This window comes from Schistocerca gregaria, chromosome X (assembly GCF_023897955.1).
Source record: "Schistocerca gregaria isolate iqSchGreg1 chromosome X, iqSchGreg1.2, whole genome shotgun sequence".
In the NCBI taxonomy this organism is placed as follows: domain Eukaryota; kingdom Metazoa; phylum Arthropoda; class Insecta; order Orthoptera; family Acrididae; genus Schistocerca; species Schistocerca gregaria.
In genome coordinates this window covers 156,402,729-156,424,934 of record NC_064931.1, presented here as the reverse complement: position 1 = coordinate 156,424,934, position 22,206 = coordinate 156,402,729, and the positions used below count along the sequence as shown (strand labels likewise).

Genomic DNA, 22,206 nt, shown 5'->3' with positions numbered 1-22,206 from the left:
AGACAGTATCACATCTGATTGCTGGGACAACAGTACTCCACTACTCAAAGGACATATCATAAGAGCCCCTGTGATCCTGCAGCTTGCAAAAAAGGCTCAAACATCACTATGGCTATTCCTATTCCACTCCCAATTCCCATTCCTCAGTACTTTGTGGCCTGAGTCGTGCTCTCACCTGTCGTCTTCAGAGGATTGACCCTGAGTTGGGTATGGATCACATCCAAGAGGAAGGGGAAATCTTCAGTTAGTTCACAAGGCCACCCCATGACCTCAAGACGTATGGATAATTTGGAGTAACTGTAGAGGCAATTCACTCATTCCACCAAGTCTTTCCTTTCTTCTCTGCCACCACTCCCCCCCCCCCCCCCCCCCCCCTTTTGAGGAAGCCATTGGTAATTGAGCCAGAGCTTCAGGGGCTTTAAATGATGGGCTTCTCTCGTGTGCATCACAGTGGTATGAGTTGGGGGTTGTAACTTTTCATTGCCAGAGACATCATTTTGACCACCTGATAAGGCCCCTAGTATCTCATGATGAATTTCTTTGTCTTTCCTTTCAGAACATTAGGTTTGTTCAGCATTAACTTTTGCCTAGTCTGCTACTTGGGCAACTTGGCTCTGTTTTTGTTTGCTTTGTTGCCACTTTAAGACATTTATATTTTCTTTCTGGACCTGGCACCACATGCTTCTCAAAGTTTTACAAAATTATTAACAACTGACATGCCCTCCCATGCCACTGGTTTACCTAGCTTGAAACGGGGAAGCATTTTCTGTCCATAAACACCCTCATATGGTGATAATCCCCTACTTTGATGCACGTTCAAATTGCACACTGCTGCCACATGTGGTAGTAGATGGCCTCAGTTGCTGTGATTACTATTCACATAATAACATTTTTGCTATGGTTGTGTGTCCTCACTCGGTCCTCCCATTCACTTGTGGGTGCTACACACTGGCCTGCTGTTACTGTGTCCACAAAAATCTACATAAGTATTACATAGTCCAGTCTTAAAATTAGTGTCCTCATTGGTTATTACAGTGCCAGTGTCCCATACTTCAAGGCCAAGTGGTTAACTATTACCCAAGCTACTGTCTCCACTTGCTAATTCAGCATTCCCGTCGTTGATATTAAAATGAAAAATGTTCAGTTGTTGTCGAAACATATTGATTCCCCAACAGGTTACCATGCATAGGATCCAAGAATATCCATACCAATCATTTGGAATGATTTGTTGGCCTTTGGTAATCTCTGCAATGAGATTCACACACACATGATTAAGATCAGTTCTCTGTGCACATGGTATGCAGTTTTTTTAAAAGATTGTTTCATATCCTGCTTGTGTGTTATCTAGCAGTAATCCTCTGTGATACATCATTAAGTATTTTTACGGATGGGTCAAAACGGGGATTCTGTCAGTTGCTGTGTCATTTTATGACTACCTCTAGCCTTTACTGCCTTTGATACAGAATTATATGCGATCTTGCAGGCACTGTAGCAGGTGAGACATTCTTTCAGTGCTACATTTCTTGTCTGTTCTGATTCTCTAAGTTCCCTTCACATGCTGAAATGTTTGTACCCAGCAGATATAATAGTCCAGACTATCCAGGATGCCCTTCTCCAACTACAATGACTGGGAAAGGAGTTGCCTTTCTGCTAGGTACCAGGGCACATGGACATTGCGGGGAATGAAAGGGCATATCTAGCAGCCAAGGAGGTGTGTCACAATACTTGGGTATTTCAGTTTGCCATCCCCCTATGTGCTATCACCTCATTGTTGAGTCATATAAGAGTGGAAGGCTGAATGGCTGGAAGTGACTGACATGAAGCTCCAAATAATCAAGCTCACAACTCAGCCATGGCTTACCTCCTTCCAGCCACGTTGATAGGACGAGGTCCTCCTCACTTGTCTTCAAATAGGTCATAGCCCTATGATGCATGGCTTCTTGCCCGGCAAGAGGACCCTCCGATGTGTGGCACTTTTGGCATGCGGATCACTGTGCGCCATATTTTATTGGAGTACATTTTATCTTTTGAACAGCGGGCTGCAGCTGATTTTCCAATGGATCTGAAATCTATTTTAGATAATGACCAAATGAACGTGGTTAGGGTTTTAAAGTTTGTGAATTGTTCAATTTCTTTTACCAAGATTTTTTGGAGAGGGTTTTAATTCGTTCACAGGGTGACTGGCTCACCCATTTTTTATGTAAGTGGCCTACCAGTGACATTTTTGCATTTTCGTGTGCCTTGCTTTTAGCTCTTTTCTCATTTCACTTGTGTTTTAGTTACCTGTATAGCATCTTTAATTCTTTCCCATTGTCTTAGTGTAGCCGATACATTTTTTCCACATTTGTTTCTTATAATGTGTGTAAGGGCACTGATAACCTTGACATTTTGTCCTTGTGATCTTTATTGTGTAGCTACTAGTTTTGGCACTTCAATGCACTCTTCAGGCCTTATTTGATGCTGAATGGGTTATCATGATCCATATATACATGCTACACCAGTGGCAAACAGGTTTATACATACTATCTGTAACTGTGATGTCGGAACTCCAACATCAACTGCCAGCTGACATAAATATTTATAGAACTACCTTCGTTGATACTGCAGCAGTTAAAGGCAACCACCTTGTAACCACTATCATGTCCGAGCTTTTTACTTGAGTTTTTCTCATTGCCACTGTTATTTATTTGATAACATGAACTTTTAGGCTCACTTAACAGCAGTTTCCATTACTGTTGTGTGGTGACATTTTGACAGCCTTTTCCTTTGCCTACATTGGCCACATAATTTGACTGTATTTGGGATCTTTCATTGTTCCTTATGGGAGTGATTATACAGGGTGTTTGGATTTTTCTGTCACAAACTTCTAGGACTTGTAGAGGGGAGTGAGTACATAATACACTCCTGGAAATTGAAATAAGAACACCGTGAATTCATTGTCCCAGGAAGGGGAAACTTTATTGACACATTCCTGGGGTCAGATACATCACATGATCACACTGAGAGAACCACAGGCACATAGACACAGGCAACAGAGCATGCACAATGTCGGCACTAGTACAGTCTATATCCACCTTTCGCAGCAATGCAGGCTGCTATTCTCCCATGGAGACGATCGTAGAGATGCTGGATGTAGTCCTGTGGAACGGCTTGCCATGCCATTTCCACCTGGCGCCTCAGTTGGACCAGCATTCGTGCTGGACGTGCAGACCGCGTGAGACTACGCTTCATCCAGTCCCAAACATGCTCAATGGGGGACAGATCCGGAGATCTTGCTGGCCAGGGTAGTTGACTCACTCCTTCTAGAGCACGTTGGGTGGCACGGGATACATGCGGACGTGCATTGTCCTGTTGGAACAGCAAGTTCCCTTGCCGGCCTAGGAATGGTAGAACAGTGGGTTCGATGACTGTTTGGATGTACCGTGCACTATTCAGTGTCCCCTCGACGATCACCAGAGGTGTACGGCCAGTGTAGGAGATCGCTCCCCACACCATGATGCCGGGTGTTGGACCTGTGTGCCTCGGTCGTATGCAGTCCTGATTGTGGCACTCACCTGCACGGCGCCAAACATGCATACGACCATCATTGGCACCAAGGCAGAAGCGACTCTCATCGCTGAAGACGACACGTCTCCATTCGTCCCTCCATTCACGCCTGTCGCGACACCACTGGAGGCGGGCTGCACGATGTTGGGGCGTGAGCGGAAGACGGCCTAACGGTGTGCGGGACCGTAGCCCAGCTTCATGGAGACGGTTGCGAATGGTCCTTGCTGATACCCCAGGAGCAACAGTGTCCCTAATTTGCTGGGAAGTGGCGGGTGCGGTCCCCTACAGCACTGCGTAGGATCCTACGGTCTTGGCGTGCATCCATGCGTCGCTGCGGTCCGGCCCCGGTCGACGGGCACGTGCACCTTCCGCCGACCACTGGCGACAACATCGATGTACTGTGGAGACCTCACGCCCCACGTGTTGAGCAATTCGGCAGCACGTCCACCCGGCCTCCCGCATGCCCACTATACGCCCTCGCTCAAAGTCCGTCAACTGCACATACGGTTCACGTCCACGCTGTCGCGGCATGCTACCAGTGTTAAAGACTGCGATGGAGCTCTGTATGCCACGGCAAACTGGCTGACACTGACGGCGGCGGTGCACAAATGCTGCGCAGCTAGCGCCATTCGACGGCCAACACTGCGGTTCCTGGTGTGTCCGCTGTTCCGTGCGTGTGATCATTGCTTGTAGAGCCATCTCGCAGTGTCCGGAGCAAGTATGGTGGGTCTGACACACCGGTATCAATGTGTTCTTTTTTCCATTTCCAGGAGTGTATTTTGAATATGAACCCATGTCTTGAAAAATACCATTTTTTTTCTACAGTGGTTTCATTTCAGATGTTTAACTATGAAGAACTGAATTAGGTATGACACAGTAAAATTATTAGTCAACAATTCAAAAGGAAACATAGGTGAAACATCTTTTTATCGTTTGAGTGCATTTGTTTGTATTAATACTAAACATTACATGTTTACATTAGTCTAAAACGAAAAAGTATCCATGCATTACAACAGTGGCTTGATGTGGCACTCTCCGTCCCACCTGATATTTATAGTACAGTGGCCATAACTCATGCCAGCAGATCTTCCTCTGTGTCTCCACAGCAGTTCTTCCTCTGTCTCTTCAAGAGTCTTGTAAATTAAACTTTGTACACGATTCCACAAGTAGTAGTCTGTAGGAGCTACAGCTGCAAGTGCAGTGGCCACGTGGTTGGACCACCTTGGCTTATCCGTCTTTCACCATATTATCTGTTGAGATGTCTCCAAACCACACATTAGAAGTGAGGTGTTGCACCATCATGCTGAAACCAAACTTAGTAGCACAGCTTTCAAGAATGTGTCCAATACATTTTGTAGGAAGATAAGTATGCAGGACCAGTTAGCTACAGTGGAAGGAGGTATGGCCCAATCACATGACCATCCAGAATACCTGCTGAAACATTAATGTCAAACTGATGCTGAAATCCCTGAACATGCGTTGCACAAGGATTTTTGTCTGCCTAGACAGGGCTGTTTCACAAATTCAGAAAACACAGCCCCTAATGAACTTAAATTCATCTGTAAACAGAATTCAACATGGAAACAGGGGTGTGTTGATGAAGTGGTGCAAGAATAATGTGCTGTAGGCAATGAATTGTGGAAAGTCAGCTGGAACCATAGTGTGTACTCTTTGTAAGTGGTATGAATGTAATTGTTGCTCATGCAGAATGTCCCAGAGGACACTGTGTCTAACATCAATTGCATGCACAATTATTTGAGTACTTGATGATGACTTATTTTCAATGTGATGCAGTACATCTTCTTCAAATTTGGGGGAGGGGAAGGGATAGCAGGGTAAGGGTGACAGATTGTACAATGCTGCTAGGGGAGCATACAGAGACAAGATGAAGATAGGATACGGCAACTAGTTGCAGCTGGAAGATTAGACAGAGAGAGAGGGGAGAAAAGGGGGGGGGAGGGGTAGTGGAAAAGGAGAGAATTAAAAAGATTGGGTGCATTGGTGGTGCTGGAATGGGAACAGGGTAAGAGCCAGCTGGCTAAGGACAATGACTAATGAGGGTTGAGGCCAGGAGGGTTACTGGAATGTAGGATATATTGCAGGGGGAATTCTCATCTGCGCAGTTCAGAAAAGATGGAATTGATGGGAAGGATCCATATGGCATACACTGTGAAGCAGTCATTGAAATGAAGAATGTCATGTTGGGTGGTGTGTTCAGCAACAGGGTTGTCCAGTTGCTTTTTGGCCACAGTTTGTCGGTGGCCAGTCATATGGACAGACAGATTGTTGATTATCATTCCCATGTACAATGCGGCACTGTGGTTGCAGCTTGGCTTTTAGACCACATGACTGGTTTCACAGGTAGCCCCATCTTAGATGGGATAGGTGATGACTGTGATCAGGGTGGTGGTGGTGGGAGAGTGTATGACACAGGTCTTGCATCTAGGTCAATTACAGTGATTTGAGCCATGAAGGGGTTGTATCAGAATGGACAAGGATTTTGTTTATAGGTTTGGCGTGCAGCAAAATACCAATTTTTTTTGGGGGGGGGGGGGGGGGAGAGGGAAGGGACAGGGGGGAGGAGGAGAAAGAATAGTGGGTGAGACATTTCCTATTTCAGGGCATGACAAGAGGTAGTCAAAAACCTGGCAGAGTAGGTAATTCAGTTGCTCTAGTCCTGGGTGGTACTGTGTCACAAGGGGAATGCTCTTCTGTAACTGGATGTTGGATGACTGAAAAGATAAGGCATGAGATATCTGTTATACAATGTCGGGAGGGTAATTATGGTCCATAATGGCCTGAGTGAAACCCTCGGTATGTTTTGAGAGGGACTGCTCATCACTGCAAATACAACGTTGACAGATGGCCAGGCAGTATGGACGGGGTAGCAACTGCTGAAGTGAAGGTTTTGGTAGGTCTAATATGGACAGAGATACTCATGTAGCCATCATTGTGTTGGAGGTCAACATCAAGGAAGTGGTTTGTTGGGTTGAGTAGGACCAAGTGAAGCAAAGGTTCTGGACAAATGTGAATAATGTCTCCTCACCCTCAATCCAGATCACAAAGATGTCATCAGTGAATCTGAACCAGGTGAGGTGTTAGGATTCTGGGTGTAAAGGGAAGATTCCTGAAGATGGCCCATGAGTAGGTCAGCATAGGATAGTGCCATGCAGGTGCTCATAGCCATGCTCCAGATTGGTTTGTTGGTGATACCTTCAAAGGAGGAGTAATTGAGGGTGAGCATATAGTTGGTCATGGTGACCAAGAAGGAGGTTGTTGGTTTGGAATCCATTGGGTGTTGGGAAATGTAGTGTTCAATAGTGGTAAAGCCATGGGCATTAGCGATGTTAATGTAAAGGGATGAGGCATCAATAGTGATGAGCAGGGCACCATGTGGTACAGAAACAGGAACTGTTGAGAGTCGGTGGAGGAAATGGTTGATATCTTTTATATAGGACAGTAGGTTGTGGGTAACAGGCTGAAGGCGTCAGTCTACAAGAGCTAAGATCCTCTTAGTGGGGGCACAGTAACAGGCCACAGTGGGGTGTCCTGGGTGGGTAGGTTTATGGACTGTAGGAAGCATGTAGAAGCTAGGAGTGCAGGGAGTGGTAGGGACAAGGAGAGAGAGATGGACTCTGGGGAGTGGTTTTGGGATGGCCCCAAGGAGTTCAGGAGAGACTGGAGATATTGTTGGATTTCTGGAACAGGTTCTCTGCAGCAGGGTTCATAGGTGGATGAATCTGATAGTTGGTGGAATCCTTCTGTCACGTAATCCTTACAGTTCAAGACAACACTAATGTAGACTTTGTCAGCAGGTAGGATAGAAAGATCAAGATCAGGTTTTGGGTGGTGGATTGCAGTTCTTTCTGCGAATGTGAGGTTAGTTTGCATGTTGAGCAGATTTGGGGAGTGATGGTGAGTCAAGGTATGACTTTCAGAAATTCTGGAAAGTAAACAGGTGGTGGTTTGCGGGCAGTGGGGATGGATCATGAGTGGATGGAGTACTGAACTGAGTCAGGCAGGATTCAATATTGGTCTTCAGTTGAGTCTGATTGGTAGGGTTAGTGGCGATTCCACTGTAGGGGTTGGGTGGAGGATAGAAGGTCTTCAACAAGTCCTGCATGATTGAATTTGGATATGGGTAAAAGGTGAGGCCTTTGGAAAGGACTGATATTTCTACAGGGCTAAGTATTTTGGAGGAAAGGTTCATGACTGTGTTTTGGGTGTGTTTCGGTTCTGTATTGGGAGGAGGGAGTTTTGGAGGGTGGGGTAACTGTATTAGGTCTGTGAGACAGGTTTCTCAGCTATGAGAGCATGTGGGGGAGGTTTGGAGGTTGTTGTAGAGGTGGTGGACAGTGGTAGTCCAGAGCAGGACTAGGAAGCATGCAGGATGAAGAGGTGTGCAACATACACAATACAACCTCCAAAAACTCTCCACCCAGCTCACTTCCTACTCCCACCTTGGACTACCACTGTCCACCATCTCTACAACAATCTACAAACCTCCTCCCTCACCTGCCCTCGGAGTTGACAAACCCTGTCTCGCAGACCTACTACATTTACCCCACCCTCCAAAACTCTCCCCACCATTACACAGATCCAGAACCTAAACAGAGCCGAAACACAGCCATGAACCTTTCCTCCAAAAGACTTAGACCTGCAGAAGTACCAGTCCTTTCCAAAGGGCTCACCTTTTGCCCCACTCCCAAATTCAATCGTGCAGGACTTGTTAAAGACCTCCTCTCCTCCTCCTGGCCCCTACAGTGAAAAAACTTTTTCGCCACTAACCCTACCAATCAGTCTCAACCAAAGACCACTGTTAAACTCTGCACGAGTCAGATCACTCTTCCATTCAATCGTGATCCACCTTCAGTGCCCACAAATCACTACCTGCTAACTTTCCAAAATTTCTTAAAATCAAATCTTGCCTCACCGTCATTCCCTAAATCACTCAACATGCAAACTAACCTTACATCCACTGAAAGAACTGCAATCCATCACCTAAAACTTGATCTTGATCTTTCAATCCTATCCTACCTGCTGACAAAGTCTCCATTACTTTTATATTGAACCTCAAGGATTACATGATGGAAGTATTCCACCAACTGTCAGATTCATCCACCTATGAACCCTGCTGGAATGACCCTATTCCAGAAATCCAGCAGTATCTCCACTCTCTCCACAAATCCTTAGGGCCATCTCAAAACCTATCCCCAGAGCCCATCTCTCCCTCATCCCTACCACTTCCTGCACTCCTACCTTCTACATGCTTCTTAAAGTCCATAAGACCAACCACCCAGGACACCCCATTGTGGCCTGTTTCTGTACCCTCACTGAGAGAGTATCTGCTCTCATAGACTAACACCTTCGGACTATTACTCGCAACCTACCCTTTTGTATAGAAGGCACCAACCATTTCCTCTGCTGACTCTCCACAATTTCTGTTTCTTTACCACACAGTGCCCTGCTCGTCATTATTGATGCCAGCTCCTTGTAAACTAACATCCCTAATGCCCATGCTTACCACTATTGAACACTGCCTTTCCCAATGCCAGATGGATCCCAAACCACCAACCTCCTGCCCAGTCTCCATGACCAACTATATCCACACCCTCAATTATTTGAAGACATTACCACCTGCAAACGAATCTGGGGTACGGCTATAGGCACCCACATGGTACCATCCTATGCCAAGCTGTTCATGGGCCATCTAAAGGAATCCTTCCTTAAAATCCAGAATTCTAAACCCCTCTCCTGGTTCAGATTCATTGATGATATCTTACAAGGTGAGGACACGGTATCAACTTTCCTCCAGAACCTCAACACCTTCTACGTCTACATCTACATGGGTACTCTGCAAATCACACTTGAGTGCCTGGCAGAGGGTTCTCTGAAACACCTCCAAAATAATTCTCTCTTATTCCAAATCTCAAGCAGCGCATGAAAAAAAAAAAAAAAAAAAAAAAACACCTATATCTTTCTGCGTGAGCTCTGAATTCCCTTATATTATTGTGATGATTGTTTCTACCTAAGTAGGTCAGCATCATCAAAATATTTTTGCATTCGCAGGAGAAAGTTGATGACTGAAATTTCGTGAGAAAATTCTACTGCAGTGAAAAACACCTTTGTTTTAATGATGTCCCCCCCCCCCCCCTCCCCCCAAATACTGGATCATGTTAGTGACACTCTCTTCCCTATTTCACGATAATGTAAAATGTGCTGCTCTTCTTTGAACTTTCTCAATGTACTCCATTAATCCTATCTGGTAAGGATCCCGGACTGCATAGCATACTCAAAAGAGGACGGACAAGTTCAGTGTAGGCAGTCTCTTTAGTAGATCTGTTACATTTTCTAAGTTTTCTTCCTATAAAATGCAGTCTTTTGTTTACCTTCCCCACAACATTTTCTGTGTGTTCTTTCCAATTTAAGGTGTTCATAATTGCAATTCCTATGTATTTAGTTCACTTTTCAGCCTTTAGATTGGACTGATTTATCGTGTAACTGAAGTTTAACAGATTCGTTTTAGCACTCATGTGGATGACCTCACACTTTTCATTATTTAGGGTCAATTTCCAATTTTTGTACCATACAGATATCGTTTATAAATCATTTTGCAATTTGCAATTTCCTAGATGATAAATGAGAGCATCATCTGCAAATAACTTAAGACGGCTGCTCAGATTGTCTCCTAAATCATGTATATAGATAAGGAACAGCAGAGGGTCTATAACACTACCTTGTGGAATGCTAGAAATCACTTCTGTTTTACTCAATGACTTTGTTAGTTACTACGAACTGGAAATCCAGAAATACGGAATCAATTTGAAATCCCTTGTCAGTAGCATTCAACACTTTGTGTGTGTAAATAGCTAGATATCTTTCACAAGAACGATGTTTTCTAAATCCGTGTTGACTGTGTGTCAACAGACCATTCTTTTTGAGGTAATTTAGAATGTTGGAACATAATAAATGTTCCAAAATCCTGCTGCATTTCGACGTTAATGATATGGGCCTGTAATTTAGTGGATTACTTCTACTACCTTTCTTGAATATTCGTGTGACCTGTGCAACTTTCCAGTCTTTGGGTACAGATGTTTCATTGAGCAAGCAGTTGTATATGATTGTTAAGTATGGTCCTATTGCATCAACATACTCTGAAAGGAACCTAATTGGTATACAGTCTGGACCGGATGACTTGCACTTAAGTGATTCACTACTCCGAGGATATCTACTCCGAAGTTACTCATGTTGGCAGCTGTTCTTTATTCTCATTCTGGAATATTTACTTCATCTTCTATGGTGAAGGAATTTCGGAAGGCTGCATTACGTGATTCTGCTTTGGCAGCACTGTCATCGATAGTATTTCCATTGCTATCACGCAGAGAAGGCATTGATAGTGTCTTGCTACTAGCCTACTTTACATACAACCAGAATCTCTTTAGATTTTCTGCCAGGTTTTGAGATGAAGTTTCCTTATAGAAACTATTATAAGCATATCACAGTGAAGTCTGCACTAAATTTCGAGCTTCTGTGAAAGATCACCAATCTTGGAGATTTTGCATTCTTTTAAAATTGACATGCTTTTTTCATTGTTTCTGCAACAGTGTTCTGATGCTTTTTGTGTACCATGGGGAATCAGCTTCATCGTTAATTTATTTGGTGTAAATCTATCAATTGCTGTCGATACCATTACTTTGAATTCAAGCCACATCTGATCTACATTTACATTATTAATTTGGATGGAGTGAAGAGTGTCTCTCAGGAAGGCATCAAGGGAAATTTTTTTATTTGTTTGAATAGGTATATTTTTCGTTTATTTTTGGATTTGCAGGTTACAATATTCAGTTGTGCTACGACAACCGTGCATTCACTAATTCCTGTATCCATTTTGATGTTTATTATTAGTTCAGGATTGTTTGTTGCTAAGAGGCCAAGTGTGTTTTCACTGCACCTGCAGATTTAAACACACATGTTCGCCAACATATCGAGAGTGAATTAAAGTCACCACTAGCTATAATTGTATGAGTCAGGTATGTGTTTGAAATTAAACTCCTGCCCATTTCCTTCACCTGGTCCTACTCAACCTAACAACCTCCTCAGCGGCTGAGCATTCAATTGCTGAGAACAAGCTTCATGACCCCAGGGTTCCTGAGCTAGGGACTGGTAAGCACCACCAGCCCTCTGTCAACGTAAGTGGTGCAGTGGCGGAATGTTGTGTGTTTTGGAGAATGAAGGTCTTGGTTTCATCACTTGCACATCTCTATAAAAAAAACACCTACAACCTCAAGGCATGCTACATGCCAATGACGTAAATTACTGTTGAGGTAAAACAGTCTCTAGCAGTAACCTCTGGGGCACCTGCTCATCAAGGAGAGCTCAGTTAGTCAGTCCTCCTGACAATAAGTCTCAGAATCGTGGTAACAGGGCATTAGTTTGCCATAACACTTTCACTGTAATCAAGTGCACAGAGGGAACCTTTGAGAAGATATCTCCTTTCTATATTCACAAAGCGTTTCTGGATCTGTAAAAAGTGTCAAACGACTTTGTAATGGGACACTTGTAGTTGAAATTGCTAATTTCAACCCAAATTCCTAAGCTCCTGGGATGTAAGGTGATTATCCAGTCGAATCTGAGTTGTGTAACACCCTTAAGTTTAGTAAGGGTGTGGTTACCTGTTCTGATATAATGGAGATGAACCCCATGGAGTTATGTGAAGAATGGAAAAATGTGGGTGCCATGAAAGTGCAGAATTGTATGAGGAGAGTCAATGGCAAATTGGAAAAATTGACAACATTCTTTTCTAACGTTTAGTACTCTGGCATTACCTGAACATAGCCTTGCAGGCTGTGTCTGTCTTAAGGTTCACCTGTTTGTTCCTAACCCAATGCGATGCTACAAATGTCAAAGATTTGGCCATACCACTATGGGGTGCAATGGGAGGGCTGAATGTGGCAATTGTGGGGGCTCAGCTCGCAAATCAGGCAAGTCTTATACACTTCCTCAGAAATGTGTTAACTGTTCTGGGGATCACCCAGAGTGGAGCAGAAAATGTGAGGTTTACAAGAAGGGAAGGAAAATTCAGGAGTTGAAAGTTAAGAGATGCATACCCTACGGTGAAGCCAAAAAAGCTTTCAAAGCTATGCAACCTCTGGTGTTTGCTACTTATTTTGCATCAGCCCTTAAGATGCCAATCACTAAGCGTGATGCCTCCACTCAAATTCAGATCACAGATTCTAGTACGAGCACATGCACTTGTCAGTGTACCTGTGGGGAAAATGCTTCAGTTGAAACTGAAGTCATTCGGAAGCCATCAGCAATGGGCTTACCTCCTAAGCCACACACCACTACCCACCATCAGAAGCCAACTAAGACATCCCTGCAACCAGGCAACCACCTCCTTTCAGCTGGTGGACCCCTTCTTCAGTCGAAAATCTATGGCGGACCCCTAGTCTGTTCCCAATGCCCCCCCCCCTCCCCCCCCTCCCCCTGAAGTATCAATAGTGTTTGGTTTAGAGATGAATGAAAGCAACTTGAAGGTCAAAAATTGACTTACCAGTATGAAATAGGTAGTGCACTGACAAAGCAAGTTTAACATTTAATGATGCCTGGGGCCGCGTACATGCCAGCGAGTGCTGTGATTAGTCGACAAAGCTCGCTCCGCGCATGCGTAAAAGGTTTCAGCGCATTTACCGCCGTGAGCCGGCGCACAAACGACCCCCGTATTGTTGCGAAACAGTCGATCAGAGAAGCCACATTCTCCGGCACTAAACTATGTATGCATTCTCACTTAGGAATCACAAAGGCTGTTTGGTAATACGACCTGAAGTAAAAGTACACATTTTTTTCACACGAAAAAAAAGTGATGAATTTGATTTTCACATTTTTATTCAATAATTTTATTCATTATTTTACACGATTTGGTGAAGGGTGGCTGCGGAACCCTAACAGGTCTGCGCACCACACGTTGGGAACCCCTGCTCTGGAGGATATGGACTTAGTCAGAGGAACTGGAGAGCAAGAAACTGGCTAATGTTCCCCCTTATCTCCCCATTAAATCACCACAAGGGAGAAAGAACAGAACAGCCATTGGTAAACATGGTTTCCACAGGGACTTCTGTGTTGCAGTGGAATTTAAATGTATATATAGAAGAATTACAGCTTCTGGTCCTGGAGAAACCATTCTGCATCTGCTTACAGGAAATGCATCTTAAAGTTTCCGACACACCTGCACTATGGGGTTACCACTCATACAGGAAGGACAATACTACTGTAGACAGGGCTAAAGGTGGAGTGGCTGTTTTCATTGGTGACAGATGCCACTCCTCTCCTGTCCCTCTTACCATGACCATGAAAGCAATTACCATGAAAGTTCTCACACCCTTTGATATCACAGTGTGTTCTTTGTACTTTCCATCTAATGATGCTTTGGATGCAGACACACTGGCAGAACTCTTCTGGGCACTCCCACACCCATTCTGAGAATATCTGCCTTCTGAATGCGGTCAGATGACATACTTTTCCACAACTATAGGGTCTTTTTCAGCCACTGATCTTTGGTTTTGTTCCCCAGCTATTTCAGACTCATTTGGAAGTGGCTACAGATTTACAGTCTAGTGACTACTCCCCAGTGTGGATCCATTAGCCAACAAGGACAGTGACTGACAGGAGACCATGCAGATGGATGATACAAAGGGCAAATTAGTTGCAGTAGAGTTAACAGCCTATTTTTGAACACAAGAATTCCGCACATGAGACAGTGGCCCATATCACTTGTGAGATCCAGTGGGCTGCCGCAGACTCCATCCTTCGTTCTCGGAACCACCTCAGATGATGGTCTGTCCCTTAGTGCAATGGTGACTGTCAATTGGCAATCAGGGCCAGATGCACACCTCCGCAGAACTTCAAAGAATGTCCAACTACAGAAAACCTTCAAGCCTTCAGACCTATGAGAGCACATGCGGGTTGAGTGATAAAAGAACGGAAGAGGTCTTCCTGGAGGGAATTCGTGACTTCCAGTAATCTATCCACTTCCACTGCTCAAGTTTGGGAATCAATGAGACAGATTTCAGGCAAGGAGGGTACACATCCCCTGATGGCATATTTAAGTAATGGGGTCTTGGTAGACTTGCCAGAAGACATGGCTCAGGTTTTAGCTGAACGCTTCTTTACTGTTACCACATCAGCCAGACAAGCTCCTGCTTTTCAGGTGTTCTGTAGGACTGCAGAGATGAGGAAGCTCAATTTCTTCTTGCATGATGAAGATGTCCACAACCTTCTCTTATCCATGTGGGAACTGGAATCAGTTTTAACTGCAGCCAGAGACACTGTTCCAGCACCTGGTGAGACCCATTACACCATGCTTTGTCATCTGTGCCCTTAAGCGAAAGGACAGCTCCTCTCTTGTTCGAATCAGATCTGGTTTGATGGATAGTACCCCATGAGCTTGAAGGAAGCAATATTAATTCCATTCTGGAAACCGGGCAAGGACTGTAGTGCCCCTAACAGTTACTGGAATGTATCTCTTACCAGATTTATGGTTAAGATTCTTGAAGGCATGGTCAACTGCCGCCTCGTCTGGCTGCTTGAATCCTGAGGCCAACTGAGCCATTCCCAGTGTGGCTTCAGACACTACCATTCCACCCTTGAAAACTTAATTCTACTATAGACGGCGATACAAGAGTCCTTCTTACACAAGAGCCATTTGGCTTGTGTCTTTTTTGACCTCAAAAAAAGCATATGATGCTACTTGGAGGTACAACATCCTTCGCCAACTACATGGACACCTGCCACCTTTTATCCAACCCTTTCTCGATGACAGGCATTTTCGATATTGCGTCGGCGATGCCTTGTCTGACTATGTTCAGGAGAATGGGGTCCCCCAAAGCAGTGTCCTCAGTGTCACATTGTTTGCCATTGCTACCAATGGCATTTACATGGCAGTCAGGAGCCCTGTCAAGTGCTCTTAGTTTGTGGATGACCTTGCAGCCTTCTACTCTTCCTCTGATCGTGTAATGACAAGGAGGCTACAGCTGGCCATTAGAAGGTTGGACACCTGGGCTAGGACAACTGGTTTTTGGTTCTCACCCGAGAAGACTACATGTGTCAATTTTAACCATGCTCGAAGTTTTAACCAACCAGTGCACACAATGGGAGACAATATATTACGTTTTCAAGAAACTATGTGCTTTTTGAGTTTATTATTTGACTTGAAATTAACTTGGTTCCCACACCTGAAGGACCTATGAACAACGGGCTTCCAGTCATTGAATATTTTGAGATGCCTTAGTGAAAAAAAGATGGGGAGCTGACAAGTTCCACCTCCTGCAGTTTTATAGCACATTTGTTCGATCATGTTTAGATTATGGCAGCATGGTGTATGGATTAGCTTGTCCTTCTTACCTCAAGATGTTAGATGCTGTCCACCATGAGGGTATTTGGGTATCGACTGGAGCCTTTCAGACCAGCCTGGTTCTGCATCTGTTCCAGAACAATTTACAAATTACAATTCAGAATAATATGGCATTCTGTTGGCACTGGAGGGAGTTCACAGACATCACCATACAAAGTTTCTTGTCTGTTCCAACTCGCTTAGTGCACTGCAAGCACTTCACCAACTATATTCAGTAGATCAGCCGACTCAGGTCATCCACGACTCCTTATGACAGCTTCAGCACTGTGGCAAGGAGCTGATCTTTTGCTGGATACCTGGCCACAACAGGATGCAGGGCAATGACATAGTCAGCAAAGCCATCAAGGAAGCATATTGGGATGGTGCTGTCCTTCAATGTCCCATTCCATTGTGCACACCATCATCTCATTTTCTGACAGACACATCATGAGTCAGTGAGAGACTGAATGGTTGACAGTGACAGAAAGCAAACTGCAATCACTCCAATTGACCACAAAGGGATGGCACACTAAAGGTCAGCCTCGCCGCTGGAAGGAGGTTCTGCTTACCAGACTGTGCGTTGGACGTAACCCTTCAAAACATGGCTTCCTCCTCTGGTGGGAGGATCCACCACTTTGTGGAATTTGTGATGTGCCACTTTCAGTTCAGCATATTGTGGCAATGTGTGCCCTATATACTGATATTAGGGCAGCCCTCAGTCATGATGGAGATCTGCCCACCATCCTTGCAGATACTGAGTGCCATGTTAAAAGGATGGTGAAATTTTGTGAACTGTCAGGCCTCATACCTAAATTTGAAGGGGGAGGGGGGGGGAGCAGACTTTAATACATTATAAACTGATCCACATGGGGGGACAGCCTTCGTCCCCACCCATGAGATTATCTGCTGTCTTTTCGTCGGGGGGCTGATGTCCATGATATCAAACGCACCTCACTTCAAATAATAATAATAATAATAATAATAATAATAATAATAATAATAAACAACAATAATTCAACAAGTCACCTTCATCAATGTTGACCTCCTCCTCAAAGACGGTTACATCAGTACCTCTGTGCATATCGAACCTACCAACCACCAGCAATACCTCCACTTTGACAGCAGCCACCCATTCCATACCAAGAAGTCCCTTGCAGCCTAGCCACCTGTGGGCATTGCATCTGGAGTGATAAGCAGTTCCTCTCAAAATGAACTGAAGGTCTCACTGAGGCCATTACAGCCCATAATATCCCCATTCCCCCCCTCCCCCCCCTCCCCCCTCAAGCCTTGTACATAACCAGATCTCCTGTGCCTTACCTTTCCAGGCACCTGCTACCTCCCAAAGTCCCATCTTCCGGCCACAAAGGAGTATTCCCCTCATGATTCAGTACCACCTAGGACTGGAGGAACTGAATTACATTCTCTGCTAGGGTTTTGACTACTTCTCGTCATGTCCTGAAATGAGAAATTCCTACCCACTATTTCCCCCACCCCCTACCACCACACACCAAATCTACACAATATTCTTGTCCATCCCTACACAACCACTGCTCAAAACCCCTTGCCTAGTGGCTTGTATCCCTAAAATAGAACTAGATGCAAGACCTGTTCCATACATCCTCTCACCACCACCACCTCCTCCTCCTCCTCCTCCTCCTCCTCCTCCTCCAGTCTGGTCAGAAACATCACCTATCCTATCAGAGGTGGGGCTATCTGTGAAACCAGTCATTTGATCTACAAACTAAGCCACAACCACTGTGCTGCGTTCTACATGGGCATGACAACCAACAAGCTGTCTGTCCGTGTTAATGGCCACCGAAACAATGTAGCCAAATAACAATTGGACCATCTTGTTGCTGAGCACACCACCGAACACAATGTTCTTCATTCCAATAACTGCTTCACAGCCTGTACCATATGAATCCTTCCCATCAACACCAGCTTTCCTGAATTGTGCAGGTGGGATCTCCCAGCAATAGATCCTATGTTCCCATAACCCTCCTGGTCTCAACCTCTGTTAGGCATTGTCATTACCCATCTTGGTCCTTTGTTTTACCCATTAAAGCACTACACAGCCCTCTATTCCACCAATGCACCCAATCTTCTTAGTCTTTCCTTTCCCGCTACCCCTCCCACCCTCCATCTAACACCCTCACCCCCCACCCCCACCCCGCTCCCCAACTGCACCTTGCTGCCCTATCCTCATTTCACCTTATCTCTGCACACTACCCCAGCAGCACTTTACTGCCCCCCAACTTACCCTACTATCCCTCCCCTTCCCTCCCCCCCTCTTCCTTACCCCTACCCAGTTGCCTTTCCCATCATGCGCATAGTCTGTCATCAACTGCCAGGAACTGGTGATGTATGTGTGAATTGCATTAGTGTGTGTGTGTGTGTGTGTGTGTGTGTGTTCTTGAAAGAAGCAGACATTATTAGTGTTTATTCCTCTAATTTTTGCTAACAAGGCTTTTATTATGATTATGTTAAGGCTGTTTTCATATATATATATAAAAAGAAATGGCACATCTTTCGTTAAAAGTATTTATGTGCCCGTTGTAAAGGTTTGACTCCACCGAATGAGATTCTGTGCCTCGAGTGCCTCATAATCGTTACATTCTCACTGTGGTCTAGGTACTGAATGACATTTTTATCCTTCATTCTTATGATAGGCTTTGACAGCCTCTGTAGAATTAAGAATATTTACACTCATCTGCAATGTGTTTTATTAGAGTGACAAATTCACCAATTAAAATTGTTGCTGCATCATACATTACCATAATACCAACCTAAACCAGATTATTCACTACCAGTTCATTTTTTTGTTGTACATTGCAAAGGATGGAAAAGCAAAGAGGATTTAATTTTATTCCTTACAACACAACTTCGAAGTGCCATTTGTTATGTTTAAAGTAATTGAGAGAGTGGAGTGAATCTGCTGGTAGTTTTGCAGTTACTCTGGTACAGAAGTACGCCACAGTTGAGTGATAAGTAAACATGTATCTCAAAACTTGTACGGAACTAAAGCTCACCACACAAACATTGGCACATGAATGTTGTTGTAATCAACTGCATGTGGTGCATGGAGCAGTCGGATTGCTGTGCTTGTTCATTGCAGTGAAATGTTGTCACAGAAATAAGTTATTTGTATTTGTGAATGTAGACAAAACATACGTTTATTTATGCCTCATGTATCTTGTGGAGTCTAGTTGCTTCACCGGGCTAACTGTTCCATTTTCGCTACAGGTGAATATGCTGGAACACAAGGCCTTGGATTACTGCGCCTGCATTCAACTTTCCGTCATGATCTTAAAATATATGCATCAGATGAAGGACGGGTGCAAATGACAGCAGCTGCATTTGCTAAAGGCTTATTGGCACTTGAAGGAGAACTCACACCTATCTTGGTCCAAATGGTGAAAAGCGCAAATACGAACGGTTTATTAGACAACGATTGTGAATCAAGCAAATACCAAAATATGTAAGTCATTGTTTATAATGTACAAATTTTCAATTTATAAATTTATCAGCCTCTTTGTTATTGTATTTGGTTGTTATGTAATTGACAAGAGAAAAGTCTCAGATGAGATCATCCATTTTTGCAACAGTGAGACTCAAGTCTTGGAACAGATAACTGGATGAGTGTCTATTAAGTTGCCTGAAGAGAGGAATTAGCAAAATGCAACATAATAGGATATAACCACCCTAAAATATTTGCTCTTTATCTATTTAATTCGTGACTGCAAACTTTGCTGTCCATTATTTACAAGGGTCAGCCAAAAAATTATGTCTCATGTTTTTATTTTTATTTTGTAAGAAAAAAATTGCCATTTACATAGGATAACAGCTACAACATTCACAATTAATTTGTCATTCTTCAATATAATCACCATGTTTGAGCAGTTTTTCCTCCACCTTGGAATGAACTTGTATACCAGTGTGGTAAATACCATAGTCCTGCTTTAAAAATCTCATCTTCAGTCACAATTTTGCCAACATTTCCTCTCATTCCTCTCTGAAGTGATACAACATATTAGATGCAAAAATTTTTCTGGCTTTTTTATTCTGGTCGATCAACATGTTCAGTACACAGTCGGTGAATATCTTGAAGTACCCAGTTTTTCAACAATGCCCATCAGACTGACTTTCCTGATAGGTAAACAGTGACACAATCTGTTGTTACTAGACAATCATGATGATTCAGTTGACGCACCCGATGTTGTGTAAAGTCACTGCAGTCACTGACTTGCTGCTCTGCTCTGAATTGCATCAGCCAACTGTGTTTGCCATCCAGCTCCTCTACTGCATTGAACACTTCATCTAGTGATGCTGAGAATGCAGTTTGGCATTTCACCCTCTGCACTAAGGAACTCAATTGCTGAAAGCTGTGTTTGTGCCAGCCATTTTCTAAACTTATACAGTGGTACCATCTTTTCATGTAGGATGCTGATATTGGAGTAGACTGTAGAAGAAAGATTGAGGTGGTGTGCAAAATTCATGATTACTACATTACAAACTTAATGATGGAGAAAAGAAGAGGTATTACATTATGTACTTTGTATACATAACCTGGTATTCCATTGTCCATATCATATTTCCAGGGTGTAACAATTTTGGTGTTTTTTAGAATTAAAGACATTTCAGTATCTAGTCATGTTGTACACAAAATGTCTTTCTATAGTCTGTCCATGCCACACCTAAATATCATGTTGTTTGTCATTTTTCTGTATTATTTTATTAAAAGATAGTGCAGTTTAACACTCCATGTGATTTCTGAAGAGACTTTGTGATTCACAGGGAGAAGAGCTCATAGTATATTTCAAATTCTGAATCAAAAGCTTATGTTGATGGCAGAAGTTGTGGCACTTCTTGTGCTTCCTAATTCTCTGTGCATTTGCTACAATTTTCTCTTCAGTGATAGTGAGTAGTGGTGGTGGTGGTGGTGGTGGTGGTGGTGGTGGTGGTGGTGGTGGTGGTGCTGTTGGGAGGAAGGTTCTGTAGGAAGATTAAAGAGTGTCTTCACCGTTGACACAAACCTGGAATGTTTAGCTACTGATTTTGAACCAGATGACCTGAATTTTGGTAAATGGAATGGGATGTTATTGATGCCACTAGAACAAATATGTGCTTGAATTTTTCTTATGTTATTAGCATTGATGGAAATTAATTACTTTACTCTTACTGCTACCCTTACACTTATAGTAAACTTACATACGTGCGTGCGTGCGTGTGTGTGTGTGTGTGTGTGTGTGTGTGTGTGTGTGTGTGTGTGTGGGTGTGTGGATGGATGCATGGGGGCAGGGGAAGGGGGGTTGTGGGGTGTGTACACGTGCAACTTCTGTATGTTTGTAGTGAAGGGCTTTCTGTGTATGTTCTGACCTATGCTTTTTTCATGTAATTGGACACAGGGCCAAAGCTCGTCTCCATGAACTTATGCAAAAGGATGCTGACTTCACAAAAGAGGACCGTGAGAAGATTAATCCGTGCAATGCAATAAGTATTAATACTGCATTGGACTTTGTGAAGAACCCTGTTAAGTGCTGTGAGCATGTCCATCAACTGATTCAAAAACTGATGAATATTGTAAGGATTAAAAAAGATGATGTGAAAACTAAAGGTGAGCTTCTTAATTGTGTCTTTATCAATGGCTTAGTCAATAGTGAACTCTAATGACTGTTGACATACAGATTGCTCATTGTAAACATTAGTTTCCAGTCACTGCCACTCTTTGTAATGATTTACTAAATAGGTTTCTCAAAACCCTGTGTATGAGAGTGATTGTAAAATGAATCTACCATGGCTGTGTGAAATGTAGAGGTGCTTCACCCAATGAGAGCTGCTTTTAGTCCTAATTAGAATATTTTAGACCTGATAGCTACAAACAGATCGGACAATATCAGGAGCATCAGAATAGAGATGGGGATTAGCAATCAAGATTTCATCATAGCCACAATGATTACTAAAGATAATAAATCCATCAAAGAGGTTTGGAGAGATTTTATACTGAAAAAGCTGATAAGTAGTTAGTAGCATCCATCTTATACTATGTATACATATTATTTACAGGGTGTTTCAAAAATGATTGGTATATTTGAAACGGCAATAAAAACTAAACAAGCAGCGATAGAAATACACCGTTTGTTGCAATATGCTTGGGGCAACAGTACATTTTCAGGCGGACAAACTTTCAAAATTACAGTAGTTACAATTTTAAACAACAGATGGCGCTGCAGTGTGATGTGAAAGATACAGAAGACAACGCAGTCTGTGGGTGC

The 22,206-nt window shown here is 43.5% G+C and overlaps 1 protein-coding gene across 19 annotated transcripts in view; it reads left to right on the top strand.

The window, feature by feature from the left end:
• LOC126297424 (inositol hexakisphosphate and diphosphoinositol-pentakisphosphate kinase) overlaps positions 1-22,206 on the top strand; it is a 507,792-nt gene that overhangs the window by 299,780 nt on the left and 185,806 nt on the right. For all 19 annotated transcript variants that reach the window (XM_049988233.1, XM_049988228.1, XM_049988227.1 and 16 more), the window contains 2 exons: positions 19,178-19,412; positions 21,340-21,548. In XM_049988233.1, the coding sequence (XP_049844190.1) occupies positions 19,178-19,412; positions 21,340-21,548 (444 nt within the window). The remainder of the gene's footprint in view (positions 1-19,177; positions 19,413-21,339; positions 21,549-22,206) is intronic.